The sequence below is a fragment of the Necator americanus genome, chromosome II (genome assembly GCF_031761385.1).
Source record: "Necator americanus strain Aroian chromosome II, whole genome shotgun sequence".
Lineage (NCBI taxonomy): Eukaryota > Metazoa > Nematoda > Chromadorea > Rhabditida > Ancylostomatidae > Necator > Necator americanus.
The window spans coordinates 39,990,989-40,018,911 of record NC_087372.1 but is presented as its reverse complement, the minus strand read 5'-3'; the positions used below and the strand labels follow the sequence as shown (position 1 = coordinate 40,018,911).

General features: G+C 34.8%; 3 protein-coding genes across 6 annotated transcripts; 2 read left to right on the top strand and 1 right to left on the bottom strand.

Moving 5' to 3' along the window:
- Window positions 1-3,434: 3,434 nt before the first annotated feature.
- On the top strand, window positions 3,435-7,852 carry RB195_020873 (uncharacterized protein; the record flags this gene model as incomplete). 2 transcript variants are annotated; one of them, XM_064189393.1, is made up of 7 exons in its annotated part: window positions 3,435-3,491; window positions 3,820-3,929; window positions 4,008-4,070; window positions 5,729-5,766; window positions 5,844-5,947; window positions 6,020-6,102; window positions 7,732-7,852. In XM_064189393.1, the coding sequence occupies 7 exons, from the start codon at window positions 3,435-3,437 to the stop codon at window positions 7,850-7,852; spliced, it is 576 nt and encodes a 191-aa protein (XP_064045274.1). The 2 variants fall into 2 exon arrangements, with proteins under 2 accessions (XP_064045274.1, XP_064045275.1); XM_064189394.1 differs by lacking the exons at window positions 5,729-5,766; window positions 7,732-7,852 and having other exon boundaries at window positions 5,844-5,890; window positions 5,934-5,947; window positions 6,020-6,157.
- Window positions 7,853-8,138: 286 nt separating this feature from the next.
- RB195_020872 (uncharacterized protein) lies at window positions 8,139-20,997 on the bottom strand (the record flags this gene model as incomplete). 3 transcript variants are annotated; one of them, XM_064189391.1, is made up of 15 exons in its annotated part: window positions 8,139-8,153; window positions 8,808-8,885; window positions 10,166-10,266; window positions 10,355-10,479; window positions 10,746-10,822; window positions 10,882-11,006; window positions 11,385-11,475; window positions 11,991-12,092; window positions 12,702-12,818; window positions 12,898-13,046; window positions 13,905-14,061; window positions 14,457-14,575; window positions 15,440-15,533; window positions 18,730-18,827; window positions 20,994-20,997. In XM_064189391.1, the coding sequence occupies 15 exons, from the start codon at window positions 20,995-20,997 to the stop codon at window positions 8,139-8,141; spliced, it is 1,452 nt and encodes a 483-aa protein (XP_064045271.1). The 3 variants fall into 3 exon arrangements, with proteins under 3 accessions (XP_064045271.1, XP_064045272.1, XP_064045273.1); XM_064189390.1 differs by lacking the exon at window positions 20,994-20,997 and having other exon boundaries at window positions 18,730-18,825; XM_064189392.1 differs by lacking the exons at window positions 18,730-18,827; window positions 20,994-20,997 and adding an exon at window positions 16,686-16,769.
- Window positions 20,998-25,816: 4,819 nt separating this feature from the next.
- RB195_020871 (uncharacterized protein) lies at window positions 25,817-27,868 on the top strand (the record flags this gene model as incomplete). Its single annotated transcript, XM_064189389.1, has 3 exons — window positions 25,817-26,172; window positions 27,354-27,614; window positions 27,676-27,868. The coding sequence occupies 3 exons, from the start codon at window positions 25,817-25,819 to the stop codon at window positions 27,866-27,868; spliced, it is 810 nt and encodes a 269-aa protein (XP_064045270.1).
- Between the last annotated feature and the right edge of the window lie 55 nt (window positions 27,869-27,923).

Sequence of the window (27,923 nt, the reverse complement as noted above, 5' to 3'; positions counted from 1 at the left end):
GACCCAATTCTTAAATCAAAAAATTTAAATGAATTAATAAATTGATAAATTCAAATATAACAAATTTGAGTTTTTTTCTCTTTTCCCCTTTTTCTTTCCTTTATTTCTGCCTCTTTTTTTCTTTTTTTTTACTTCTTTAATTCTTAAGCCAAGTGTTAGTTCCTACGTGTATTTTTTAAAGTAAAATTTGTTATTACTTCACTGTTGATGTGCCAGTTTTATTTTCTTCAAAAAATGTGACTACAAAACGTTTAGGAATGCCCATGTTCGACTTTTCCTGGATTTTAGCTTGTTGAATACACAACCTTTTTTTCGATTTGCCCGAGTTGTAGTCAAAAATACTATCGATTCCTTTTTTATTAACTAACAGCCAGCCAGTTTAGGGCCGTTTATCGCCTTAAAATTAGACTAGAAATGCGTTGGCGCTTTAGAAAAAAATATGTCTTGGAAATCTGAACAGTTCCCAGGAGATTTTCCCAGATGTCAAAACTGCTTCAAATATATTCCTGCTGTTGCAAAAAAGCGGCGAACATACGAAAGAATGTTTTCAATTGAAAGTGCAGCACAGCAGCGTGACTGATTCATTGCGAAAAAGAATAACCCTAACTGACAGCTTTGCCCATCAGCTGGGCAGCTTCTGCTTGGGACCTAATCGATCATCTCATAAAACTTGCTGTAAATTACTGTCTTTTTTTCTTCAACAGTATTTTCTCTCTGTGGATTTATCTATAGGTAAGAAAGGAATGGAGAAATCGTTGCGATTCTTTGACGCCTGATCGGGTGATCACTCTTCGTTCAATCCTTCTTATTTATACTTAATTATCTTTCTTTATTGTTTATTGATCTGATCAAAAGCTATCAAAGACCTAAGGCTATGAAAAAAGATATATCATACATAATTGTATTTATTTTTCTTTTTCTCTGTTTTTCTTCACTCTTTCTCTCCCAGTGTTTTCCTTTTAGAAACAAATTTTCAGGTGTTTCCAGCGAATAGCAAAACTGAACTCCTTAAAAGAAATATTCAAGGAAATATCCATTTATCAAAGGACATTCTTACTATTATTTTCGCATCATCAAACGTTATTTATTTTGGGGAAATTTTCTGAAATGAATTTCCTAAATTCATACGTATTACAACACTTCCTATCCCTTTTTCCTTTTAATCGCTTGCCTTCAATCTCATCTTTGACAGAATGAGAAAATTTAAAGCGTACTTTCGGGAATTTTTCAGCTTGTCTCAGTCCAAGCAGAAAATATACATATATTTTTAGTCTGTGGATTTTTTTTTTGGTTGAAAAAATATTCTCTACCCAATGCAGTCTAGGTGAATTATTTCCTTGCAATCCGCAATCTTTGCTCATACGCCCACTACTCCCATGGTCCTATTTTTATGTTTATTTTTTCGTACTTTTTCTTTTTTTTCTTATTTTTTTATTTAAAAAAATCTTTGTGAGATAAGATAATTTCTTTTTCTTTTATGAGTTTATTGCGAGGAGGATGAAGGTTAAAATTATTTTCAGTCTCATTAATCTGTCTTGTCCCCAGCTCTCTTCTACTCATGGATTACCTGTAAATTTTCCAACTTTTTTCTTTTTTCTACGCTTCATTTTCACTGTCTGATCTCTGTCTTTTCTCTTTCTCCTTCACCTGACGATTTTCTCTTCGTCAGAGGAAAAAGCAGAAAAAAATCCACGTCACATCCACTGATTTCGCCGGAAGAACGAAAGAACATCGCTAAGTGGCCGGTGGTGTTTTGAAACAATGGCGGCTCACTTCAAAAACCCGAAATTTCTGGAAACACTCCGACGATTCAAAGAAACATACGCGAATTTGGTGGAAAAACACCGGGAACTGATGAAACGAGAGGGGCTGTGTTGGCGTAGGTCACATTTAATTCTTTCCGGAGGATTCTTTTCTTTTGTTTCTCTTTCTTTTTCTTTTTTTTTTCTTTTTTCTTTTCTATGTATCTTTCCCTTCACGACTACAGAGAATACATAAACAAACTTTAATGAGAATTGACCAGCTTTATTATAATGGAGCGACATTCCTCAGTCTACCATCATTGAGTATATGTACAGGATTTAATGTGAAGTAACCAGTTACTTCACATTATAGTAGTTGTTTGGTTTGTGATGGGAAGGAAACCAGTAAAGTACTCCGTCACTTACTTTTCTAACTTAACTCTTCTGCTCTTTCTACTAAACTGTAGGTGTTAGTTTTAGAGAAAAGCAATTAAAAATAATATTTTCTTTTACTTAAAGGCACATTTAGAGAAGTACGGTTCAATGTTGTGGAAAAATCGTTGCGATTCTTTGACTCCTGATCGTAGGATCACTCTTCGTTCAATCCCTCTTGTTTATGTATTTATTTATTTGTTTATTTATTTATCTATTATTATTGCTTATTTATCTTTCTATATTGTTTATTGATCCGATCATCTATATGGTAAAAGAGATTCCCATTGCAAGGAGACTCTTAATAAACATGAAATCCTTCTTTCGATAAATTATAAATTAATAAATTTTAATTCAATAAACAATATAGAGAGATAAACAAGTAATAATAATAATAAATGAATAAATATAAATGTAAGAGGGACTGAACGAGGAATGATACGATCATCTATCTATGGTGGAAAAGATCCCCCTTAGCAGGAGTCTCTCTTAATGAATATGAAATCCTTCCAGCAGTCAACAAGTAAATGATGTAAATAAGTGGTGCAGTAAATAGTAAAAAAAGTGAAAATTTCGTAAAGGACATACATACATATCTAACGATGCAATCATGGTGATATTTACTGTTTCTTTTAATTTTTTCCCAGTAATACTCCTCATTTCCCTCCCTCTTTTCTACTTTCCTGCAATTTTCCTATTTATTGTGATTAGTAGGTCACTGAGGAAATTCGCCATATGTAGATTTCAGCAGTAATTTCACTGGTTATTGATTTATTGGCAGATAAATCTGTGCTAAGTTACTTATCTTATACTGTATTTTTATTTGCATATTTCTCAAGTACCGTATTATATCTTACAGAAGGTGTGTACAGTTTGGCTTCGTTCCAATTAAACAGTTTAAGAGAAAAAAAAAACAGTTTAAACAGTTTAAAAATTGTATTTTATCTATCTTATTTCTCGAGCATGGTATACATGGTGCCTATTATCTTTCCGTTAAAACTTTGGGCTATTCATTCCCGTGTCCTCAAGCGCATTTTCATCCTCATTTCTTATTTTATCATTTTTCAATCATATTTTATTTTACCGTACTACCGGATCACCACTTTAAAACATTCTGTGTATTTTGCTTAAATATCTGTACTAGTTTTTTCGCTTCTCGTGATAATCGCCTTTCTAAAATGAATAAGAAATAAATTGTGAACCCGTCTGTAGTTGAGTATTTTTTGCAGAAATATTTGCTAAATATTATTCTGTCAACGTATGGACCTACCTTCGACATCTACCGCAACCTCGGATGAGTCAACAGTGCATGTAAAAGTAAGCATTTTCAAATATTTTTCGATTTTTTTTCCTTTGAAATTCAGCGAGAAATGATCCTTGAGCTCTCTATGTATTTACGTAGTTTTCCAAGTTCATTCCAATGAATATGTCGGTAATTCAATCCACGGAAAAGTTTACGCAAAGTATCAGATGGCCAAAGGTACTAGATTACTGAATGAAGTTAGGAATTTGAAATTAAATTTCAATCCTATCGTCTTTAAACCACGTACCGTAATCCACAGATGCTTAAGATATGTAGTTTGTAAGTAAAAATTCCTGTTGTTTCCACGAAATTCGCCGGACTTTTAATGTGGAGCGTTTCCAGACGAACGATGAAATTATTCATGACGTAGCGACAACATTCTGGATAGTGTTTATATTCTATGTTTTCGCATCTGTTGCGTGGATTACGTACTGTATTATATCGTACAGAAGGTATGTGTATGTTTAGTTTCTATCCAATGAACACAGTTTAATTTTTTTTAAGTTAAATGTTTTTATTCCTAGTTACAGAGATTTGGAAAAACTTAAACTATCAGCAGAAAAGAATAGTATTGCACGATACCTGGAATTAAGGTGAGCTATGCATGCATTTTTTTTTCTCCACTATTTTTGCGAGAAAAAATCGGATATCAAATATTTAAATATGCTGTGTTAGGGTGTTATTAAAAATAATATCCTACTATATATAAATATTGGTATTTGATAAATTACTAACAAGAGAAGAGAAAAATTGCTTAATTTTTGCTTAATTTCTTTTTATTAATTTTTTTTTCCAAAATTTCATTGCTTACTATTTCGATATGTGTCGGTTTTTCGGTGAGTTTCGATACTTAAATCGGATGATAAGAAAGGAATCGATTCCTTTTCTATAATTGAAAAATTAACGAATAAGATCTTAAGATTATTTCCTAAATGTTAATTTAAACTTAACAACAACAACAAAGCTTCAGTGGTTATTAAAGTGTTTCTGTGAAACTGCTATTGGTCCTCGGTAGTATAGTGGTGAGTATCCGCGTCTGTCACATGCGAGACCCGGGTTCAATTCCCGGCCGGGGAGAACGTTTTGCTCTTCTCCTTACAACTGATAAATTCGACACTCAGCACACTTCTGACGAAAATTTCAGTAATAATTCTATCAGTGGACGGCTAATATCTGTTTTTATGATTTTATAAGTAGCACTAAGAGGTTCTTCTTTGTTATTCTCTTTATAAACTAAGATTATGGTGGTAATATTTACTAATTGTTACGAATCCATTATCTCTCCAGAACTCCAACTTTTTTCCGTTAAAATTGTGTTCCTGGCAGTGATCTGAAGCAGAAATTTCGGATAGATTTAGGAATGACAGACCCACATTTGTATTCTACATAAACTACGAGCTGAAGTAAGGCACTAAACGGTCAGGAAGCGATGACGATTGATCTTATCGCACTAAAAATTAGTGAGACTCATTCCCTAACCGTTTTTCCCTTTCTTCCCGGAATACTGAGGCGTCGACTATCAAGGCATCCGAATTGGAGAACATTTAACTGATAAGGTTTTCGAAGTCTGACCGATTCCACAAGAATGAATGAATGGAAAAAATAAAATACTAACATGGTGAATGGAAAAAAAAGAAGATTTTAGGAAAAATTTATATTTTCTAGTTTTTCTTGGGAAAATTTGTGGAAAGGAAGAGAAATCCTCGTTATTATTGACTTTTTCCTTAGTCATTTTGTCGAAAAATCATCATCACTCAACATTCGAACCCAAATAATTTTTCCTGCGTAAGATCCAACTTTTTCTTTGTGGAAAATAGTTTTTCCTTAACGCTAACAAACTGCGGCTTCGGGCTGCTTCACTATGAAGACCTCGTCGAGTCGATTATCTTCTTTTCTTATCTTCTATTTCCTTTTAGGGCTTTTGTTCAGGGCCATTGGAGAGATTTTGTCTTTTACGACTTCCTTTTATCCTAAATAGAAACCTTTCTGACCTGTAAACAAAATAATTTCTGACTAATTTATGAACATTTGATTTTTAGAAACAATCAATGACAATAACAACAACAAATGAAACAATCGTATCATACTTTGTGAAGTTTAAATTAGAATTAAAATTAAATTCAAAGCAAATTATATTTATTTTATATTTTTACATTTTTTATATTTGTTTTTATTTCGTATTCATTATTTCAATTTTTTAAAATATATTTTATATTTTTAATTTACTTATTACATTATGCGAAGATTAAAGAATTCCAATTTTTTTCACGCTGAAAAAGACGGAAGGCGGTAAAAAAGTTCAAGTTCATCAAACACTTTCCATCAATGATAATAGCATCGTAAGTTATTAAAGTTAAGTTTTCCAGAAGGCTTCTTAAAGCCTACGATTCTGTGGATATCGAGAATTTACGTAGTGATTCTGAAGTTCTTGATGATGTTACATGAGGTGGTTTTAGACGACGTACAGGAGGTACGTCTATCGAAGATTTTCCATTTTCTGTCGTTGTATAGAATTTTTACTATCATATAAACCTAATTTCAGGATAATAATCACCATGGAATACTGAATTACGGGGCTTTGTCAGGACAGGGATGGAACACATCTCTACATTTAGCAAGACATATGTATGTATGTCTAACAATTGCACAACAACAAGTGACCTTACTATGTATTTATTAAATAAATACAATTATCAGATATATAATAGTTAATTTGTACAGAAATTCGTATTAATATAGCGATGTATAAATCATTCTTTTTGTCGTTCACTTCAATTTAGTGTCCATATCTTTGTAAAAATTTAAAATTGTGGCTAAATATGGTATTTTAAAAAGAAATGTGGATGAATGAGAGTATGGTTAGGTTCTTTTATGAGGTATTATGCGTTTATTCTTCTGCAGTACCTCGCTTTTTCAACCGATGCCTAATTTTCTCTGGGAGAGTTCATTCCAATGATATCTCCAGGAAAAGTAGCGAAGAGTTCAGATCGCTATAGATCATTGTATCGAGAATCACTGTGCGATCAATACCCTTCATCCTCTTGCCACGAACCACAACTTATTTCTACCTACGCAAAAAAAAATTAACTTAAGCGCAAGGATAAAGGAAAAAGTATCTGACGTCAATCAATCCGCTTGGGACCACGTTCACTTCAATTCAGAATCGTTTGAGGTTAACGAACGTGTTGAAACTGGCCCATATAATGAATTGCGGGGGTTAGCCGATGAGTCAAGTCAGTGTTTTTATCCTCCCAGAACGTCTGGTACCAATTTATCGACCCCGGAAGGATGAAAGGCTTGGTGAGCACTAGGGCGGATTCGAACCTCCGATCGATCGTGCAGGAAGCGGAACCTCTTACTGTTGTGTCCCGCATGGTAAGAGCGGGAAGAGATCGAAAACGCCCTAATCGATCGTCGTCCTCTATGGATTGGCCGCCCTCGATGTTTTGCTGTGCTCTTCTTTCTTAATGGTTTTTTCTCAAAATGAATACTTCATTCAAATTGTACTCAATTTTCATTGCAATCTACAATTCTATACCTCCCATGGTTTTCTTTCCATCTCACTACGATCATTTCGCATTTAGATGTTACCTTTCGGGAATATTCTGAACACCTGGTGGGTGCCTATCACAGGCAAGGACAACTTACGACAACGCCAACCTTATAAAAACTTCTTCTTATTCCTTCTTTTCTCTCTTTCACAACTCTTCAATTATTCTATATGATAGAAAAGAAAGCTTTTCTTTTTGGTTAATCAATGAAACTTATTGCTTATTAATAGCAGGGTAAGCTCTGAAATTTTTTTTTGAAAATAGTACGATCCCTAGAGGACTCATATGACTTTTTCAAAGATACCATTCTGTGATCACTTTTCGCACTGAGAGCAGGAGTTGGCGCCGAAATTCTGCGTAAGAAATCTGCTTGCGTCTAGGAGAAAAACATATCTAAAAATTATCTCTTATCTTAGAGTTTTTGGGGAAAATGAAAAAAAGTATTCTCGTGTGATATTTCGTCGCTGGAATCTGTCATGTATCACGTCACGTGCACCTGTGGGTTGCTCCGGATCCGGGTGCTGGTGCAGTAGTTGATTGAATCATAAGTAAAAATCCCGTCCGGATACTTGTAAATAAAAATATCACGCTATTGCATTTCTTCGATGTACATAGTTGTTTTTATGTTTATTTATTTAGCTCTGCGGGTGATATGGCATGTTTCTTTTTGTTCTATCTTTCCCTGTAATTTCACTTCTTTCAGATTTAAATGCATAGTGCTTTGGCGTCTTATCGAAACTTTCATTGGAGTACCTATAAAAATAAAAACTGCAGTTTTACGATTAACAGTAACTCAGATATTATTCCAGATGTGTTCATTCTGAGTTGATACACAACTACCTTCTGAGACAAATAAAAAAATGCAGTAAAGATCTTCATTGCTACGCATATTACAATTTTATTGGTTCAATTATAACTCAATGATTACACATTCCTTGAATACCTCTTTCGATGGTATCCTCAGTTTATCTCTACGATTAACACATAAACTATAATCTGCTTATAATCTTTTCAAGTCTATCTCAGAGCTATGAAGTTCAGAACTTTTACTTTTTCTAAACGAGGAGCACCGGATGATAGGAAAGGATCGACGTGAGAAGAATCAGGTGACTAGGACACTTTGACCTAAAATGATTGTCTATGTAATATTACTGAGTGGGAAAACAGTTCATAAACGCTCCTGAAAACATAAAAATGAACTTAGGAACGAAAAATTTAGCAAAATGTCATGTACCATTTAACTAAGAATTCCTCGTTTGAAATGGCAATGTTGTAGTTATTTTGAAATTTGGTTTGTTATCAATTTCTTAAATTTATGTGATTGTTTCATTGAAATGGAGTACTAGCTGGACAAAAAGGTGAATGTTCGACACCATTTTTTTTTTCTGCTCCACTTTCTAATTACTCTAAGGGATGAAGTTGCTGAAGGTGAGACTGGTGTATGAAGGAAAATTGGCACTTTCAGGCTCTCGTTGGCTTCCACAAACAAAATAGGGAAAGTATTGAAAAAGGTGTATTTTTCTCACTTCACATTCCACTCCAAGAATCGAAAAAACGAAGAGGAAAATTTCAAAACAAAAAATCAAAGCAGTTTTCAATCGTAGGGCGAGAAATATCTATCAAATGGTCTTTAACATCTTACCAACATTTTTATTTCTATATGCATTTTGAATATGAAAAAAGAAGTAGAAGAGCTATTCAAGAATTATTTTACACACCAGTATGAGAGTGCGAGATTTCGCACTGAAGAAGCCATATCGAGACATTTAAATGACTTACATCTTCATATTTTGAACGCAACATTTCTTCCAACTCCGCTACATGATGACGATCTCTTGTTTCCGCCACGATTTTTACCTTGGAAATACAATTTAATAGATTGCGGAATTAAAAGAGCTGTCGTGCTTCGATTTCGCTCCAAGACAGGGATCGGTGGGCGGGACCCGAAGGCAACTGCTCGGATCTGGAGAGGGCCACGCTGTGCTAGCCACTACATGGCGGTCTACCTCCTCTGAACCCTGCGGGCTCGTGACCACGGTCCCGTCCCTCTGCAGCCTATCTCTTTCGTTCCAACCCAAGTGGTATGTGGTAGCATGCTGCACGCAAATATTACAATACGGTTCATCTTTAAGACATAAGTATACATACCACATACATAAGTATACCACATGCATAAGTATACCACATATATACGCGACATAGAAGATAACTAGTGGTGTTGGTCGGGCCTTATCAAGGTGGTAACGTGGTAAGTGGTTCTCGACTTTAAGTAATGAGTGATATGCAGTTCGAACCCGATGGCAGCCAGCAGAGGTATTGCGATTGTAAGTGGTAAGTGGTAAGCGCGCTAAATACGACAATAAATGCGAAACCCACACCACAGGAGAGGAAAGGAAGTGGATCTTGTGTTTTCGGAGCGAACCCTCACATACTAGGCCTGGCTGACTAACCTACCGTAATACTTCGCCATTGGCAAAGTTCCCACCGCGCCGCCTGAGAAAGTGGTCCCGGCTGGGAGAGTCGTTCCGGGCATGACAAGAGGAAAGAAAAACATATTAAACTTTACGAGGCGCGCTTTTTCGTTCTTTGGTTTGAAAACTATAAGAGAAACACCAAAAGTAGATGAGAATCGCCGACTTTCCAGACAAGGTCAATTTGCTCAACTCACACATATCATTCCTCGGGTCACCACGGTGTCCAGCGCACCGTAGTCAGGATGCGGCACCGATGCTTAGCTATTAATATAATATATTAATATATAAACAACATACGGACAATATATACGGACAATTAGAGGAAATTAAGTGGCACCACGCTCATACTAATAATATACACCGTAGATCCCTATTAACCCACAAGTTTCCCGACTATGTCAGTTTCATGGTACGCTGCCTTCAAGTGATCATTCTCTAGAACGCTTCCTTATTTTTTTAAATTCCACTGGTGACTTATTTCTAGAAATAGATACTTGGAGAAAAAAACCAGTTTCTGGAATTGTAGGTGATGAGGAAATGCTAATAACTTCACGCTAGATGCCCTGAATTGACGACACAAAGTTTTTGAGCATCCTCCTTACCAAGGCAAAAGATTGGATTTCCTAGTTGTGGGTTATAAAATGAAATGTGTATGTAACTAACCCTGACTGAAAATACATCAGTAGCTATCCATGCACGTTCATGGAAAATGTCTTTTATACTGGCACCCATGTGAGCAACTTGTGAAGCCAATTCAGCAATACCTAGATGAAAAAGAACGTGAAGGAAAGGAAAGAAAAGAATAAAAAGAAGAGTGAGAACAAACTGAAATTAATAAATAATCTGTCTCACCACCAGGTCGATCCGAAACAACAACTTCGAGACGAATTAATCGACTATCAACAGCTAAGCCTCGTTCAATTGTGCGACCCAGAACAGTTGTGTCAATGTTACCTCCAGTAAGAATTGTCACAACTCTACAATAGTTATAAAATTATCGGATCAAAACGATCTGAATCCTGAGCGCAGACGCTCGGGATTGAGAGGAATTCGCCTCGCCAGCACCGCCCATCGCTGCAGTCCGAGTGAAGCGAGCGGTGGGCCCGCTTCAATCCCAGCCGTTAGCTCCACCGCATCGAGCGCAGCCGCTAACGCAGCTGCACCGAGCTCCAGCTCATTTTGCATCCGACTGTAGACAATGATGGGACCCTCAAGGTTTTGATACTTCACTAGTTCTACTCACTTCTTTCCACGTAACTCTGGTAGTTGTCCAGATATCAACGCTGCGACTCCAACAGCACCACCGCCTTCCACAACAGCCTAGAACTGTCAAATCCATTACTACTACAATCGATTATTGATTACCTACTGATCTTTACCTTTTCCATTTCAATAAGTCGTAAGATACTCAAAGCGGTCGTCTCTTCACAAACTACCAGCGACTTATCAACAATTCCATCCAATGTGGCCAACGCATTTCCGCCAACCATTGGTACAGCGAGACCTGAGATGGGGAGAAAACTCGATACGTACACTTTATTGAATCCTAGAAACAACGTTTTGCCCTCAAACGTGCCCAAATGCGCTGAATGGGGCTATTTGGGGGCCTGTGGAGAGAAGTCGGTGTGAGGGTGAAGCCCAGAAATAACGTTGTGCGCTCAAACATGCCCAAATGCGCTAAATAGGGCAATTTGGTGGCCTAGGGAGGAAGGCCTGTACAAGGGTGAATCCTAGAAACAACGTTGTGTGCTCAAGCGTGCCCAAATGCGCTGAATGGGACAATTTGTAGGCCTGCGGAGAGAAGTCGCTGAGCGCTAAATTTTCTGTATCATCTCAGTACTAAGTTATTATATGACAGGAAAAAAATGAAAATTGAACTCACCATCAGCCAGAGTACTTCTAACGCTTACTAAGACTGGTTTTCCTGCTTTAATTGCTTCCGTATAGGATGGACATGTATCGGACTCTACTGCCTAGAAAAAAAAGGGTTGCTGGTACCAAGCTTCCAAAAATGTCCTTTCCTTCCACTGTCCTTTCATTGTTCCCTGCACGTTAACGAGTTTCAAATTGCCAAAATTTTTACCAAATACCACATTTCAAATTTAATTCAATTTTTCAGCATAAAACTAGTTTTGATAAATACTTGGTCGGTACAGAGCTTTTTTTTTAGAAATGTTTTTGGTTTGACGGGTAACCTCAAAAGTGCGCGTACCATAAGTTCTCTAAGAATGAATTTTAAACTTTAAATAATCATCTCAAGAATTGATTATAGAAATTACTGGTTTAATGAGTCCAGAAACAATATAACTCTGCATTTTGCAAAAAAAAAATTTGGGGATCTATGCATGAAATACATCAAATAATTATAATTAGTTTGAGGGTCCTAAGCGGAATAGATGGATAGGTATTCAAGTATTTATTCATCCAAGATTGTAATCATGATCTGGTCCAATAAAAATAAGCCTATAAACAAACATCAAGGACTTACTATGACTTGTACTTGTGGTTTCAATGTTTTAACAGCAACTGCTATGCCAGCGATCAGACCGGCACCACCGACAGGAACAATAATAGCGTCAACATCTGGTACCTAGCAGGGGAAAAAATAGGTTTATTTCAAAAATACTTTAAAAAAACATGAGAAGCGTACAAATTTACGAAATAAATCAACAGACAGAACAGACGGAAAGCTCAACTCTCTTAAATTCAAATCAATCAACTCCACCCACACTTTCCTTGAATTGGATCTTCTTTTTTCCGAGGTTTCCGAGGAAAATGTGACGTCACGGAGAAAGGGGATTGATTGGGAGGTCGGGGGAGTGGAGAGGAATGTTCAGAAGTAATGTAGTAGATTGGCAGATAATCAACCCCTCCCACACTTTTCTTGGATTGGATCTTCTTCTTTTCTTTTTGATTTTATGGACCTTCAGTTCAAAAATAATTCAAAAACTATTGGCTGGTCGCTTTGTTCAAGCAGCAACCGACCGAGGCGATTAAATCTTTTCTGGATATGATACCGAATTCCTCCCGGTTTCTATAGGCACCATGTCAATCCCGATGGGAAGGAGCAATCCAAAATATCAGACCCGACATTTACTCTCCCCTTGGGCTAGTCTTTTTTTTTCTAAATATTAATTTCTCATATGCTCTTCAAACGTGGACTTTTTAAAAAATTTTCAAAAAAAAATCTCCTTCGAACCTGTTCAAGGATCTCCAATCCGATTGTGCCCTGTCCGGCAAGAATATCTGGATGATCATAACCGTTGATATATTTGTACTTCTTCTCGGCGACGAGTTTCATAGCGTGTAGTCTTGCCTGCATATCACATGTGTTTTTCCCCTCACTCGTGTCCATAGGACAACTGACAACAATCAGAGAACTTCCATATGTGTACCTGTCCAATGTTATCTCCTTTAAGGATGACGTTAGCACCGTAGGATCTACACATTCCAATTTTCATCAATGGTGCTACAACGGGCATAACAACGGTCACCGGGATTTTCAGTTGTTGTCCATGGTAGCTGAGTGCAAGCGCATGATTTCCTGGGAAAATTATCATTATTATAAGGATTACATGATTGGGTTTTCTTTAGCATCACGAAAATCTACGAAGGTCCGTCATGAAGCGCAACAGACATTGCGTAAAGGGGTCTGTCTACACCGTAACGCAACGTCTGCTGCGTTTCATGCGCTTTTTCCTGAGATCGTACACTATCTCCTACAGGAGACACTTTATTACACTATTATGACATTTATTTATTTATTTATCTGAAAACATCTACAGATGTGCCACAGAACGAAAAGAAACAGGAAAAAAGCTCATTAGACCTTCGCCTAAGTTTTATACGGTAGAGTTGGGCCTTTTTTTGCGATTTCTCTGGTAGATGGGCCCTTCTCCTGCTAGGGAAGGTGAGAAATCCTCAAAAATTTTTCCCCCAAACCCAAAACGCTACGGGATCACAACGTCTGCTAGGGTCTGGATGACCAACTTGAACCCAGGATGAACGAATTCGTCAGGGGCCCTGGGCAAACTTGTGGGGGTGGACCTCAAGAGGAAAGGTTCACTAACTTTGTTACCCTTGAATGGGTAACCGCACCAAGGAGGAATCAAGGACGAAATAAGCGCCAACTAAGGGGTACGAATTCCTACGTGTATAAGTTCTTAAGCACCATAAGTTAAACTTAAACACTGCCGCTTGTACTACAGAATAACTGCCGGTAACGGAAGGACCACATCACGGAAAAGAACCACTGGAATTTTGAGAAAAAGGTTTAAAACCCTATCCAAAAAAAAAAGATACGAAATAAATGAAATGAATGGGAATGAATTAGATAAATGTGGACGATCATATGTTTGAAATGAGTATAATTCTCTTCTCGGGACAAAAAAAAATCTCCAACCTGCACTAGCAGCAATCACGCCGATTTCCTTTTCCTCTTTCGAAAGTCTGGAAAGAGCGTAGCGTGCACCACGCTCCTTAAATGATCCGGTAACTTGAAGATATTCTTTCTTGAAGTACAACTCCATGTCGAGCATTTTGCAAAAATTCGAGGATCTCTGCAATAAAAAGGACTTGCGGTAAGCTGGACACACTTTTAAAAAAATTACAAAAATATTTAAAGATTAAAAGAGAACGTTATTAAGATCTCAAAAGTTCTGCAAATTTTCAAAATCAAGTTCAATCAATCAATTCAAATCAAAAATTCAACTTCGTTCCTCTATCAAAAGAGAGGAACGGCACAAAATTTGCAGAATTTCGGAAGAAAAGGAAGTTTTGAAGAAATTTATGAGCATAAAATGAAATATAAAAAGGCTGTGTAGACACCTGTTCTCTAGAGGATTTGTAAATGGAAAAACAATAGATTTTTGACTTTATTTTTTTTTTTGAGAAAAACAACTATTTTTTCAACATTTGTAAAAGTGGTTGAACAACCTAAGGAACTTAAACTTACATTACATGGTGTTCGAATTATTCCATTCTTAATGCTGAAAGCAGCGCTGGAAACGTCTGAGAAGCAGATTTTTTTCGGATGTTCTGGATCGCATGCGGGATCCGATGGCACGACGTCGGCTGAATGAATGACGATATGTAAGCTAAATCACAAATCTACAGGATTTATGTTATTCCATCGAGGACCAAAAATAAATCGCAATTATCTCACGCACAACGATTAAAACATAAATTTTGAGGGACTGCACAAGGCAAATCGTATTAATTAATATAATAAATAATATATAATATAATATTGGTACTAATCATATTAATACATCATATTACATTAATATTAATGATGAAGTTAGAGGTACATCTTTCAATTTAATATATGTTGCTCGATATTAATAATTAATTTATGTTACAAATTAAAATTTAATATATATTAACAATTTGATAAGACAATAATATTCAAATTATATGTATATATTTATACATTATCTCGACATAGTTATTTACTAATTCATTTAATTTATTTTTTATTCATTTTATTTTTATTTCATTTATTAATTTATCAATATATTTAAATTTGATATATATTACCTCAATACTAATAATTAATTTGTGCTACATATTTAAATTTAATATATATATATATATATATAAACAATTTGGTAAGGCAATAACATTCAAATTTTATATATATATATATATCTCGATATTAATAATAAATTTATGTTATATATTCAAATTTAATATATATTAACAACTTTATATATAATAATATTCAAATTTTATATATATATATATTAACTCCACATTAATAATTAATTTATGTTACATATTTAAATTTAATATATATTACCTCAATATTAGTAATTAATTTATGCAACTTATTCTTCAATTTCTTCAATTTTATTCAATATTTTTCAATAATTTTACATATAACAAAATGAATTAATATTAATTATTGATTACCAGAAACTCAAGAGACGAACTCACGTTCATTTCCTCCTCCATCACTGGCTTTCATCGCATCGCTTGGACTCGGCGGTGGTGTGACTTTTTCCAGGAACTCCTTGTTGATTTTACGTAACTGTAAGCAATGAGAAGATTTTTGCCACACTTCACGATATCGTCTCTCTTGGAATTTTTCATTTTCGCTGGAATTCTCATGACAACTAGGAATTCCATTAGCGAAGATAAAGTTAAGTTCTTTGTTCAGTGCATTTCTCCTTCTTCTCCTGCAAGTCACACAAATTTGATAAGACAATATTTCTGTTAATAGGGTTGATAGGGAGGGCGGAGGACGCCTCTGTCAGCCAAAACTGCTCTTTAATTCCCCGTTACAGACAGACAGAAAAAATAATAGAAAAATCACGGGAAAATATGTAATAAACAAAATGATCCGTTTTACTTGATTTTTTTTTCTTCTAAAAACGAAAATGGAAATTTATCCAGGAGAATTGCGCTTTTTTCCTGATCTTGGTTAACAGTACGGAAATAACGGCAAAAAAAACAATATTTAAAAGAATATTTAAAAGAGGTCTGGGGTTACTATGAGAATATATAAGTTTTTTAGAGGCTGGTGGATCACATTAGATGACAAACCCTATATCTTTATATATATTCTCATTCTACTCTTTTCTCGTTGCTGGATTTTCTATTGTTTATTTGTATTCATTCCTTGCCTCTTACTCTGGACACTCCTTTGAGCGTAATAAATAAATAAATGAATAAATAAATAAATATCTGATCTTAGCTAACAATACTGAGATAACAGCAAAAAAATCATGTTTCACAAGAGCTCTACGGTTAGTGTAAGAATAAATAGGTTCTTTTAAGTTTTTTTTTAATGGCCGGTTAATTACGTTAGGCGACAAAGCCAAGATCTATCGTCTACAAACCGAGAATTCGCTCTAAGCTGATTGTAGCGACAGTTTCCGGTACTCAGTCGACTTCAGAGCAGGATTTGGAGAAAATTTCAACACGTACACGTTCCCAGGTAGTGTTCCCTCAATAGTATTTTATTAATTATCTCGGTGATTCAATGTGTGATCGACTTCTCGCTGACCTATCAGTCAGTGGACAAAGAATCATCTGAGAATTCATGTAATATTCCAACGACAATACAAGGAACAAACAATCAATCCGACTGTATAGGAGCACAGAACGATTTTGATACGCGAGGGATAGATGGTATCCGAAGACACGAAGACAACAAGTTAAAAACACTTCACACACTTACTTTCGTTGGAGGACCAGACGGCATCGCTTGGACGATTGTTCTGAATTCTAGTGTTATCGAAACGGGAAAAAGTCTCTTTCGCATACCTCGTGTCTTCTGTGTTCGATTGTTTGTTTTTTTTTCTAATTGCTAGATGACAACACAACAACAAAAAAGTTTATTTGCGTTCCATAACGTATGATTAATTATTTAGTTGTTTTTTTTTCGAGTGGAGAAAAAAAACTTATTTACTTCAACGTGAAATTTCCCTACTTTTTTCCGGTATTTATTGCCTTTTCAGACTTGAATGTTTGATAAACATAGCACTAATTTCACTTTGAATTTATACACGGACTACCCGTTTCTGTCCGATCCAATGTCATTCCGTGTGTCCGTCACGTTTGATGAAAAAAAGAGATGATTGACAGAAACATCAATTGGGAGAGTTCTCGTTAGAAACTGCACGATTATGTGTCTTCTACGTACAGTTCTAGTCTAAATCTTAGGTAGTTAGTAGTTAAATCTTGAAATTCAATCATTTGAGAACACGAAAAGATGTGCCCGTACATAAAAGTAGGAAAAATACCAAATTCACTCCCTCTCCCGTTTATACATAGTTTCAAGAACATTGATCGGGATTTTTTTTAAAACAGAATCTGTTAATGATTCCGTGGTTCTCACTGTCCAGCTAAGTAAAAACGAGAAATCTCTACTTGGAATCAGTTTACTAAGTCCACCATTGTTATAAAAGGAGGAATATTACTAGTTCTGATGCGGTTTGGATGACGGATCAGCTTAATTCACAGTGAATGTCAAGGAATGGGCGCAATTTGGATGAATATTTCCATCAGAACTGCTCAACTATGTAATAATTGCTAAAAATTCTAATATTAATAAAATAATTAATAAAAATTAATAGGAAATAATAGTGTGTGGCTGTGATAGCCGAACTATGTACATATTTCTGTATTTCCATTAACATTACGTGCTCTGATCTAACGTGAGTGCTCGAGTCGCATTGTCTAATTATTGGTAGTGGAATAATTCTATCCGGCTGTATTAGACTTTCTTTCTTTTCTTTTTTTTATGGGGGAGGGGGAGGAGGGTAAAATTCCACACCTATTAAAAGGAAATTTATGCACAAGTCAGAGTTTGAAGAATTCCATCGTTTTATTTTTTTTATTTAGCTGCCACTTTTTAAAAAAAAAACACTGCTCATCTTCATTTTATTTTTCACCTCAAAAAATGAAAACTCAATAAAATTTAATTTCTTCTGGCACGTACAAGGTTCACTCATTAGGTTTTAATTACTTATTCTTACGAAAGTACTAATCTCAGTAGAAAACTATCCTTTTAATAACATTAAGGTAGAAATTAGGGTATTTTTTCTTTTCTTCATATAATTTAACGATATTACGTTTCACAGTAAATACGTGGGCTCGATTTTGAGATCAAATTTAAGTGCGGTGAAATAAATTTGTGTTTTTTTAAAGGGCTTATTTTTGGAACAATATAGTTTATATTAGTATTGTTATATCACTGTTTTGTTGTGTTTTTATTTTGTAAATGATTTATTACTATTTATTTGCATTGCTAATAAAATACTGTATTAATTAGAGAATCACGGATAAACCTATAGGGTTCTATTATGTTATCCCAATAGCTTCTTTTTTTTTGATTTCTTCGAAAAAAAAATTTAAAGCAAGAGTTACTTCTCATGTATTTCTTATGAATTCGGCAGTTACTTCACTGTTGATCCGTTCAAAGTCCAAGTCCAAATTTTTTTCTTCGCTGTTTTAACGGTTCAGGCAGTACGACTATACGAGGGCATTAGTTTAGGAAATCAAATCGTCTTCTCACGAAGGTTACCCAAAAGGTTCCAGAGAAAACATCGATCTTGCATTGGATCCATAAAAAATTTACGCACTCTCATGCAGAGAAAGTTTCTTTTTTTCCTGATAGAAAGCTCTAGAAATTGCCATTTTAGTTCATCACCTTTAACACAAACTCCAATCCTATTTCATATGAGAGAAAAATTTTTTGAAAATTTTCAATAAATCTCAACCTTTTTGTTGTATTCTATTCCATCGTGTACATCGCTTGTGGTGCGTTTTCGTTCATGTTTTGTCACTCGTTGATGTGTCGTCTTGTTGGACACCATGTCTGCAAACAAACATATCATCTAGTGGAAATAACACTATCAGATAACATATCAGTCACCTCTTTTTGGGAGAAACAGTAAGAAATTTTTAGAGGAATGAGGTAATGAGCACGACTTTTCTAGGATTTTTCTAGGATTAGTTCTTTTTAGTACAGTTTAGGTCATCTTAAGAGATTATTCTAAGGGTCTCTTCGCACTTTCTTACTCTATAGTATAAGATGGTAAGTCATTTTTAGGGTAAAAAATTATTAACTAATAAGTAATCTATCAAACAAATAAATAATATAAGTGAATATAATATAATAATAAGAAAAAAGAAAAAATATTATTGGTGCAGTGTTTCTTAGCACTTTTCTCACTCTGTAAAAAATGAAACGGTAGGTCATTTTCAGAGCAAAAAAAATTATTAAATAAGAAGTAATCCATGAAATAAATGGATGATATGAACGAATAAAATATAATAATTAAAGGAAGAAAAAAGTACTATCGGTGCAGGGTTTCTTAGCACTTTTCTCACTCTGTAGAATGAAATGGTAAGTCATTTTCAGAATTAAAAAAAATCATTGGATAACAAATAACATATTAAGTAAATGAATAAAAAAATATGAATGAATACAGTATAATAATAATAAAATAGGGAAAAAATATTATCGGTCCAGTATGTAGATGACTAGGCGATGTGATTGTGTAGAAGGACCCGTGTGTCATCAAAAATCGCAGAGAAAATATTTTAGCTTTTCTGTCTTCGAAGCAAAAAACACACAATTTCACAGCGAAACGCTACAGAAAGCTGCTGAACAACAAAAAAATTTTTTGAAATTTCAATCGATAGTTACAATTTTGTCGAATTATTTCAACTATTTAACTACAACTTATTTCAGCTATTCAACTATTCAACTATTTCAACTATTATTGTATTAATTCAATAGATTGGAGCTGTTTAGAGGCTGAACTTTGGATAAACGGAGCAACTGTTCTGATGGTTCTTAATTTATCCACTGAAGACTTGAAAATTGTCCGAAAAATTGGAGATTTCTCGGTGTTGTATTACAAAAATCAGCGGCAAAAAGAAGTATTTTTTCTTTTCACAAAAGCTAAAAAGATACACTTCTAAATTGCCACATATTTGACATGCGGGAGAGACAGCAGCCCATTGTTGGCTCGTTCGCCCACTCGCAGACAGATGCGGCGCGTATACGTGTTCTCGCAGACCTGGCACGTTACTAGGTGCTTCGTCGAGAAGAAAAACAAGGCAGAATCCAATCACAGGGTTTTCCTGGGGTGATTGAGGGAAATTCTGCCTACTCGTGAATCACATCCTCAATCCAGTCTATTCATGGAGAAATTGTAACACCGCCATTTTCGAGAGGTACTGACTTTTCCTGTGTGAACCGTATCAAAACGTAAAGTATGGTTGATATCAAACATAATTTAAAGTGACCTTAGAGGCAAAAAAAAAACATTTTAACTGTGACGTCAGCAAATTCTAGAGCAAAAAAAAAAACTTTTCTGTTTTGTTTCGTGTCGTACTTGTGCTGGTCTTCTAAACGTTTATTGAGCAAATCCTAATACCCCCTTATATACTAAATTTCAATATAATATCTCTTAAACGTGATACCTAACTGATATCTTAATACTTCTTAAATATAGTAACTATAGTAGTATAAAATATAATAGTATATCTTAATACTCCTTAGATACGGCCAGTAGTATAATGTATATGTAGAATAAGTGTAAAATATAAAATAATAAAGTTAAAAAAATAAAATATAAATATAAATATAAAATAAAAATAAAATGTATATAAGTATAAAGTATAAAATATAATATAATAATGGTAATATCAAGTATAACACTAATTTAAAAACCTAAAATATTGGTAGAAGAAGGCACGTGGGTAGGAAAAATTCCTTGGATCCGTAACCGAATGATAATCTTGAAGTAAATTTCTGGATCTTCACGACTAGACACGGTCATCAAATTATCAGGCATTCTCTTTTATTTTTATTGAAGAAAAAAAGATTCTGCAATTGATAGAAGTCGCTCATGACTTAAAATGTCATGTCAATAAGTGTTCAGTGTCACAACCCATAACGTAACGGATACGATGTGATAAAAATTTTTATCTTCTTCCAAAAAAATCAATCCTTCGAAAAATTAAACGTTACCCATTGTTGCTGACTGACAGTGATTTGAACGATTGAACACCTTGCGAATGAATAGCAAAAGAATTCTGTGGTGGTGTCTGACAGCATTCCCATATCAGCGCTTAAGATATGGGGTTTTTTTCTTGAAATGTACGGTCTTTAAGCAATTACAACTGTCCGATTTACAGTTTATAGCGGTCATTTCATCCTCATTAATATCAGTAATGACTTAAAAATCTTAAGAAACTATGAGGTCCTGCCTGTCCCTCTCTCCGATCACATCTTCCCCTCATTTTTAACTCACAGTCGCCTGAGTCCGTAAACGGAAAGGAATGAACTTCTTATCTTATCGCTAGACGAAGAATATTGCACTATTTCACGGACCATTTTGTTGATTGGAATGTCGTCATTGGTAAATAAATCGTAAAAATATCAGAAAAAGAGAAAAGAAACTAATGGGATAACAACATAGAACCAATAGGTTTATCCGTGACTCTCTAATTAATACACTATTTTATTAGTAATGTAAATAAATAGTAATAAATCACTTACAAAATAAAAACAAACAACAAAACAATTATATAACAATAATAATATAAAATATATTGTTTAAAAATAACCCTTTTAAAATAAACTCAAGTTTATTTTACTATGCTTAAATTTGATTTTAGAATTGAGCCCGCGTATTTACTGTTAAATGTAAGGTCACCAAAATCTATGAAGAAAAGAAAAAATGCCTGCTTTCCACCTTATTGTCAATAATATAACACATAAAGGGGGAAAATTATGAAATTTTTCGCCTAAATTTATTTTTTAAAAAAGAGGAGAACTTTGTTTAAAAAAACACAATTCTAATTTTGCAAAAAAAAATTCTACTGCTATTAATTTTTATTGATCAATGGTGTCAAGCGAAGTTGAGATTGAAAATGAGCAATTGTAAATGGATGTGTTTATTAAGTGATCGATTCCGTAGTGTAGCCGTTAACACCCTCGACTTTAAATCCAGTAACGTGAGTTCAAATCTCACCTGAACCCAATTTTTTGCAGACGAGCTCCATTGAGATTGATTAATGGAAGTACAATTGGCTATGTGTGTGTGGATCCGACAAATGTTGCGGTGGTGGAGTGGTTAGCAACTTATACCTTGAATCTTGTAGCCCGAGAGTTCGAGTCTCACGCAAACCCAACGTTTTGCAGATGAGTTTTACTGAGATTTGAGAATGAGCAATTGCAGGTACATAAAATGTGAAGTTCCCCTTTACCCTTCCCGTTCAGAATGATGGATAATAACGTCATTTAAAAAATAATAAGTAATAATAGTAATATATTTGGTGATAGTGTGCCTTCGGGTTTTTTAGATGGAACTCTTTATTTGCCTGACGTTTCGGCTTTTTCGTCGTCTTCAGAAGCCTAAATAGAGGATCACTGCAGCAATGCTACGTTTATTCCGTCAAGTGCCACACAACCCTGGGTCAGTGTTTCGATAATCGTTCAAGGTAGTGAAAATAGAAACCTATCTACACTGACCCAAAAGAAAAAAAAAAAGAAAAAGTCGAAACGTCAGGCAAATGAAAAGTTCCATCTAAATACCTTGAAGGCACACTATCACCAAACATAGACAGAATATGCTGAGGTTTCTAGACAAGAGAACATTCGAATTAATAGTAACATACTAATAAATCATAATAATTAACTAGAAACAGAGAACAGTACTGTGATTCCTTGATACGGTACTTATGTGGTTTACGCTAGAGATACTAAACAAGAAAGTCCCTCTCCTCATTTCTCGCAGGAAATCAAAAAATTCATTTCCGCAATATTGCTCATTAACCTATGGAATTCATTATTTGCTTGTGTGAATCGATAGAATCGATCGATCAGATAACAAAAATCTCGGATATGGTATCGCCGGAATAAAATTAGAGACTAGCTTGGAAAATTAGTGACGTAGGTTGGAGTTCTAGTACGCACTGATGAGTCTGGGAAGAGAAATTTCACTCGGAGCGGATTATTTGCAGACGCCGGAAGTGATGTACACGACCGCTTATCTCGCTGAGGTCAAAAATTGTCAGCAACTTGCTCGATGAGTTCATCCGGCGCCAAGTACACACACACATGTTTCAGGAACACGAGGAAACGCGCATTCAAAATCCCTTGGATTTGAGTACGCGAAGGAAAATGCGACAGTAACAATCTAGGAAAATTCTTTCGAAAAATAATCTACAGGAGAAAAATTTCATCGATCGATCGAGACCATAGTATGTATGTTGGAGAAAACTGTTGACGGAGATAAACGTGTTTCCGGGTACGACACTTCAAATCACCTGATATCGTAATGAAAACAGACTACTACTACTACAGAAGTACACTGTACACTTTAGACCCTGATTTTCAAGATCGATTCAAGACCTTCCTGCCATTGCAGTATGCCGCCTACGCCTTGACATCGACATGGAATTGGTATTGATTTAATAGGGAAACAGAGGAGAAACTGGCTATTTTTTAAACTGAGCCTAATCTTTCAAACCATGATTAAAAATCGAATAAAAATTTAATTTTATTAACCATTATAAGAATTCAAATGAAGATATAAATTTTCTCATGTAAGGAAACGAAAAATATTTTGAGAAACAGCCAGTACGGATAGAAAAATTATGGGAAAAGTGCGAGGAACAAAAGAAATGAACTATCAAATTAGTAAGAGTGTACGAATAGAATTGACCTTCCAATTGCCGCAATCGGAAACCCGATTCCGGTTCGATCAGCGAGAAAAATCCGTCGTCAACGAAACAACGATTGACGTATGTAAGGTCTGTACGATCGATAAAGATCAAAGAGCAAATCGTAAGGGCATGGCAGCGATCAAGGAAAACTACGGAGAAATTGTGGAAGCGCTGAAAGTGATCCAAATCCAGAGGCAAATATGTATATCCGCTTCTTGTTTTCGTAGAAAAAAAAATCCAGTTTTTTGTTTTGGTTCTTTTTTCCCCTTATTTCTTCTTTTCTGGAAAACAATTCGATCCGTTAATCTTCATTTGCCCGGGGATTGAGATCTGATGAACGCACTGGGAGCGATTAACACTGTTTATTATTACTATAGCTATTACTACGCATTATTATTATTATTATTATTATTATTATTATTATTATTATTATTATTATTATTATTATTATTATTTATTTTATAAAATTTATTATTATCCTTATTATTATTATTATTATTATTATTATTATTATTATTATTATATTATTATTATTATTATTCAGGATCTTCAAAAAAAAACGAACAGAACAAAAGGATCGAAAACACACTGAGCATAAACTCTTATTATTTTATTATTAATATTATTATTATTATTATTATTATTATTATTATTTGACTCTTCGAATCTTTAAAATCTTCAAAAATCTTGAAAATCTCGAGAATCTTTAAAAGCGAAGAATCAAATCTTCGATCAGAAACAGCACTCTTTTTTTCGTACTGCAACTTTGCTTTTATACTTTATTGGTTTTTTCTTTTTTTCTATTTTTTTACATTATTAGTGGAATTTTTACATTGTAGATGCAGTCCAACTCCACATAGTTTTCGTCACGGCATGTTGGTCCTAATCCATATTATCCACGATTTATTCATTTACATCAACTTTTGAGCGAGAAAAAAACTGAGCACAAAATAAATGCCTTTGCGGATCAAACAGTGCTGCTTCTGTTGGGCGGAACGATCCTTCATTAATAGAGAAACTTATCTTAGTCCAACAGAGAGTAAAGGACTAAAAACGACATAATAAAGCAAATGAAGCATCGACAAACCCGTAATACAAAAAGTAAACTTTTAAAGCTGAGACCGTAAGGGTTCTGAGAACTACAGCGAAAAAAGAGCATTCACAGTTTGAGTGTATCACGGATAGCAGCAATTAATCATCAAAAATCCACAAATTTCAGCATCTGGAGCTTGGATCAATATCCTCAAAACATTTATGAAGGCTTGTAAGACCTTTGAAAAGTTTGTAAAATTCTAATCGAAACTTTCGGAGCTCGTAAACCTGCCTTATATCACTGACGGAGTAAAGAAAACCCCTATGTGGTGTCTGATGAAAAATTCCCGCTTCCTGTGCTTCGCACTATTCTGCTATCACGGATCCACAGTAATCGTTTGAGTTGTGGGACCTCCGCTCACTTTTACAATACAAATTTACAATTTACAGTTTTCTTTTTCTGGAAGAAACCATCAACAGTGCTTCGACAACTTCATTACCATTTGTGCTTTTTACATTAGTGTTTCTGAAATTTCTCAAAATAAATTAACAAAACTTTCTGGCACTGGCTGTTCCGGTGAAAATATCGGAAAATTTACTTCGTACGGCTCCGTATTCGCTGCTACTCGATATTTGTAAGTTTTTATACGCTTTTATCTTTATTTCACCCATTACATCTTTGTTCTATGGACTTCTATAAATGTTATCAAATCAATGCTATTTTTTTCAAATATAATGTTTTCATTGGCAGTTTGAGGATCATAAATTTGCTATCGATAGTTCTTTGCCACTTTTTATACACGCTTTGCACTTCGTTTTGTCTCGGACTCGCTACTCGCTATTGATGAAATTTCTGGCAAAATCCAATTCACGTACATTTTATTTCGTAGAAAAATACTTAGCAATCACTACCTTATCTTTGATTAATTCCTGAAAATATATTGGCTAAGAATTTTTCAAAATTTTTCCAACAAAACAATGTACGAATTCTACTTTTTTTTGAGAAAAAAATCATAATTCAATTTGTAATCAATTTTATTTTTTATTAATTTTATTTTGTAATTAATTTTTAAACTTTTTTTTTCAGAAATGCATCCGGGACTGTTCGAAATGATCGTTCTCCTAATCCAAGCATCCGCGCTCACAGCCAGGGATCTCGATCGGAATAATCGTTCCTCTTTGGAACGGTCCCATCTGGGCGATCGGCAGCAAATCCGACCGATCCAAGCGGACGTTTCCGATTTTATCGCCGTGGATACCACACCCGGCTTCGAAGAAGTGGTCGCTAGTTTTCTGATCTACTACGACCGCCTCGGGGCATACGTCCGCAATGAGGCCACCATCACCGTCACAATGGTATGGATTGGCTCGATTATTGAGGTGAACTTCAACGTACGTGGCGACCCCAGGACACCCCCGTTCGTCATTATCAATAATAAAAAAGTGTATGTATTTTTCAAATTTATATTTGTTTATTATTATTATTATTAATTTATTTGGTGAATCCTAATTTTTTTTTATTTTTGCAGATCAACATACTTTATTTGCTATTATTCATTTGAAATTATCACAAAATATACATTATTTATATATGTGCTTACTTTATTATTTATTTTATTTACTTTTTATATATATATTTATGTTCTATACGCGTATGATAAGTAACTTATATTTATTTCTCCTCATTCAAAGCTGTTTTCCGGTTCTAATAAAGAGGCTAAGCTTCTCAGAAGATTATCATAACGTGTCCAGATTAAAATTTTTTAAAAAATCTAGGGAACACTACAAAAAATTAACAGGGTGTTCCTCTGATAAATATGTTGACGGCGGAACAATTTGCGTTTCTTTTTTTTACATTTTTCTTTTTAATTTTTTATTCTTAAACTTCATTATTTGAGGATATAATTTTTTTCTGGGTTTTCTCGAACTGCGGTTAGAAGCCATTTGGAATATACATTTTCTCAAGATTTCCTTACATTTCTTCAAGATTTTTTTCAAGCTGATTCCTGGTTTTCACATTTAAAGGCATCACCCCACGAATCTGAGGTGGCACGGATTTCAGGTGGAGTATTCGTATACGGGATCGTAGATTATGGAGAGGAGGTGATTCCGTCCATTTCTTCCTAATTGTCGTAAAAAACAGTCTTGTGCGGCGCCGTCTTCCGGGCCGTTTTTACGGCAATTAGGAAGGAATCGACGGAATCACCCTTCTCTTCATAATCTACGATCCCCTATGCGGAGTATATAGAATTTTAATTTTATTATATGTATTCTAAAATCTGTACCACCTACCATCTGTACCAGATTCGTGGGATGATCTACTTAAACAGTTCTTTTTTTATTATGTGTATTCTAATGACTATTTGATTTTTTTAACAATTGATTTTGAAGAATGATAGTGTTGCCTTCTATTAAATTTCAGAAATCTCAGCCACCTGCAATTTATTTTCACAATTCAATTCGATTTTTCGGCTCCAACTGAAATAAGGATGAATTTAAGGAAATCAAAATTTAAGAAAAAAACAAGGCCCAAACAAACTTTTTAATGACTTTGCTTCTTTTAAAATTCAGTTTTCGAAATCTAAGAGTTTTCTGTTACAACGATATCTTATACGACTTTTTTCAGATGTTTTGGGAAATGTTGGGCTGATCTGAAACGTGCTGGTGATTCGTTGAATGTCACATTCCGAGACGACAATTCAACTTTGATTCACATCAATCGAGTTGACCTGACTCGTTTCACATTCACCTACGATTCATGCGAACAACCGCTGCAGAATGTGCAATGCAGACTACGAAAATATGATCGGTTGACAGTTTGCATCTGTAACGAAGGTGTGGACGCTTGCGTCGTCCCATCGCCTCCGCTGCTGAATAAGGAAGAATGGTTTGTTCTTCGGATCTGGGGAAATCCTTGAAAAATCTGTATTTTTACTGTAATTTTTCAGTACCGACTACTATGAAAGCTCAACTTCATCCACTTCAACGCTGAGGACGTCTACAGCCACAACTAGCAAGGCTACGTCCTCCGGTTCAATCGAAAAAACTTCTCAGGATCCACTGTCCACGGGTTCAGCCTGTCCCTGCTTTGCTGGAATAATTTTCGGCTTATTATGTTATTTCCTTCTTTCTCGTGTTTAGTTGTTATTGGCGGTGACATTGGATTTTTTAGTCTTTTTTTTCTAATAAAACATTC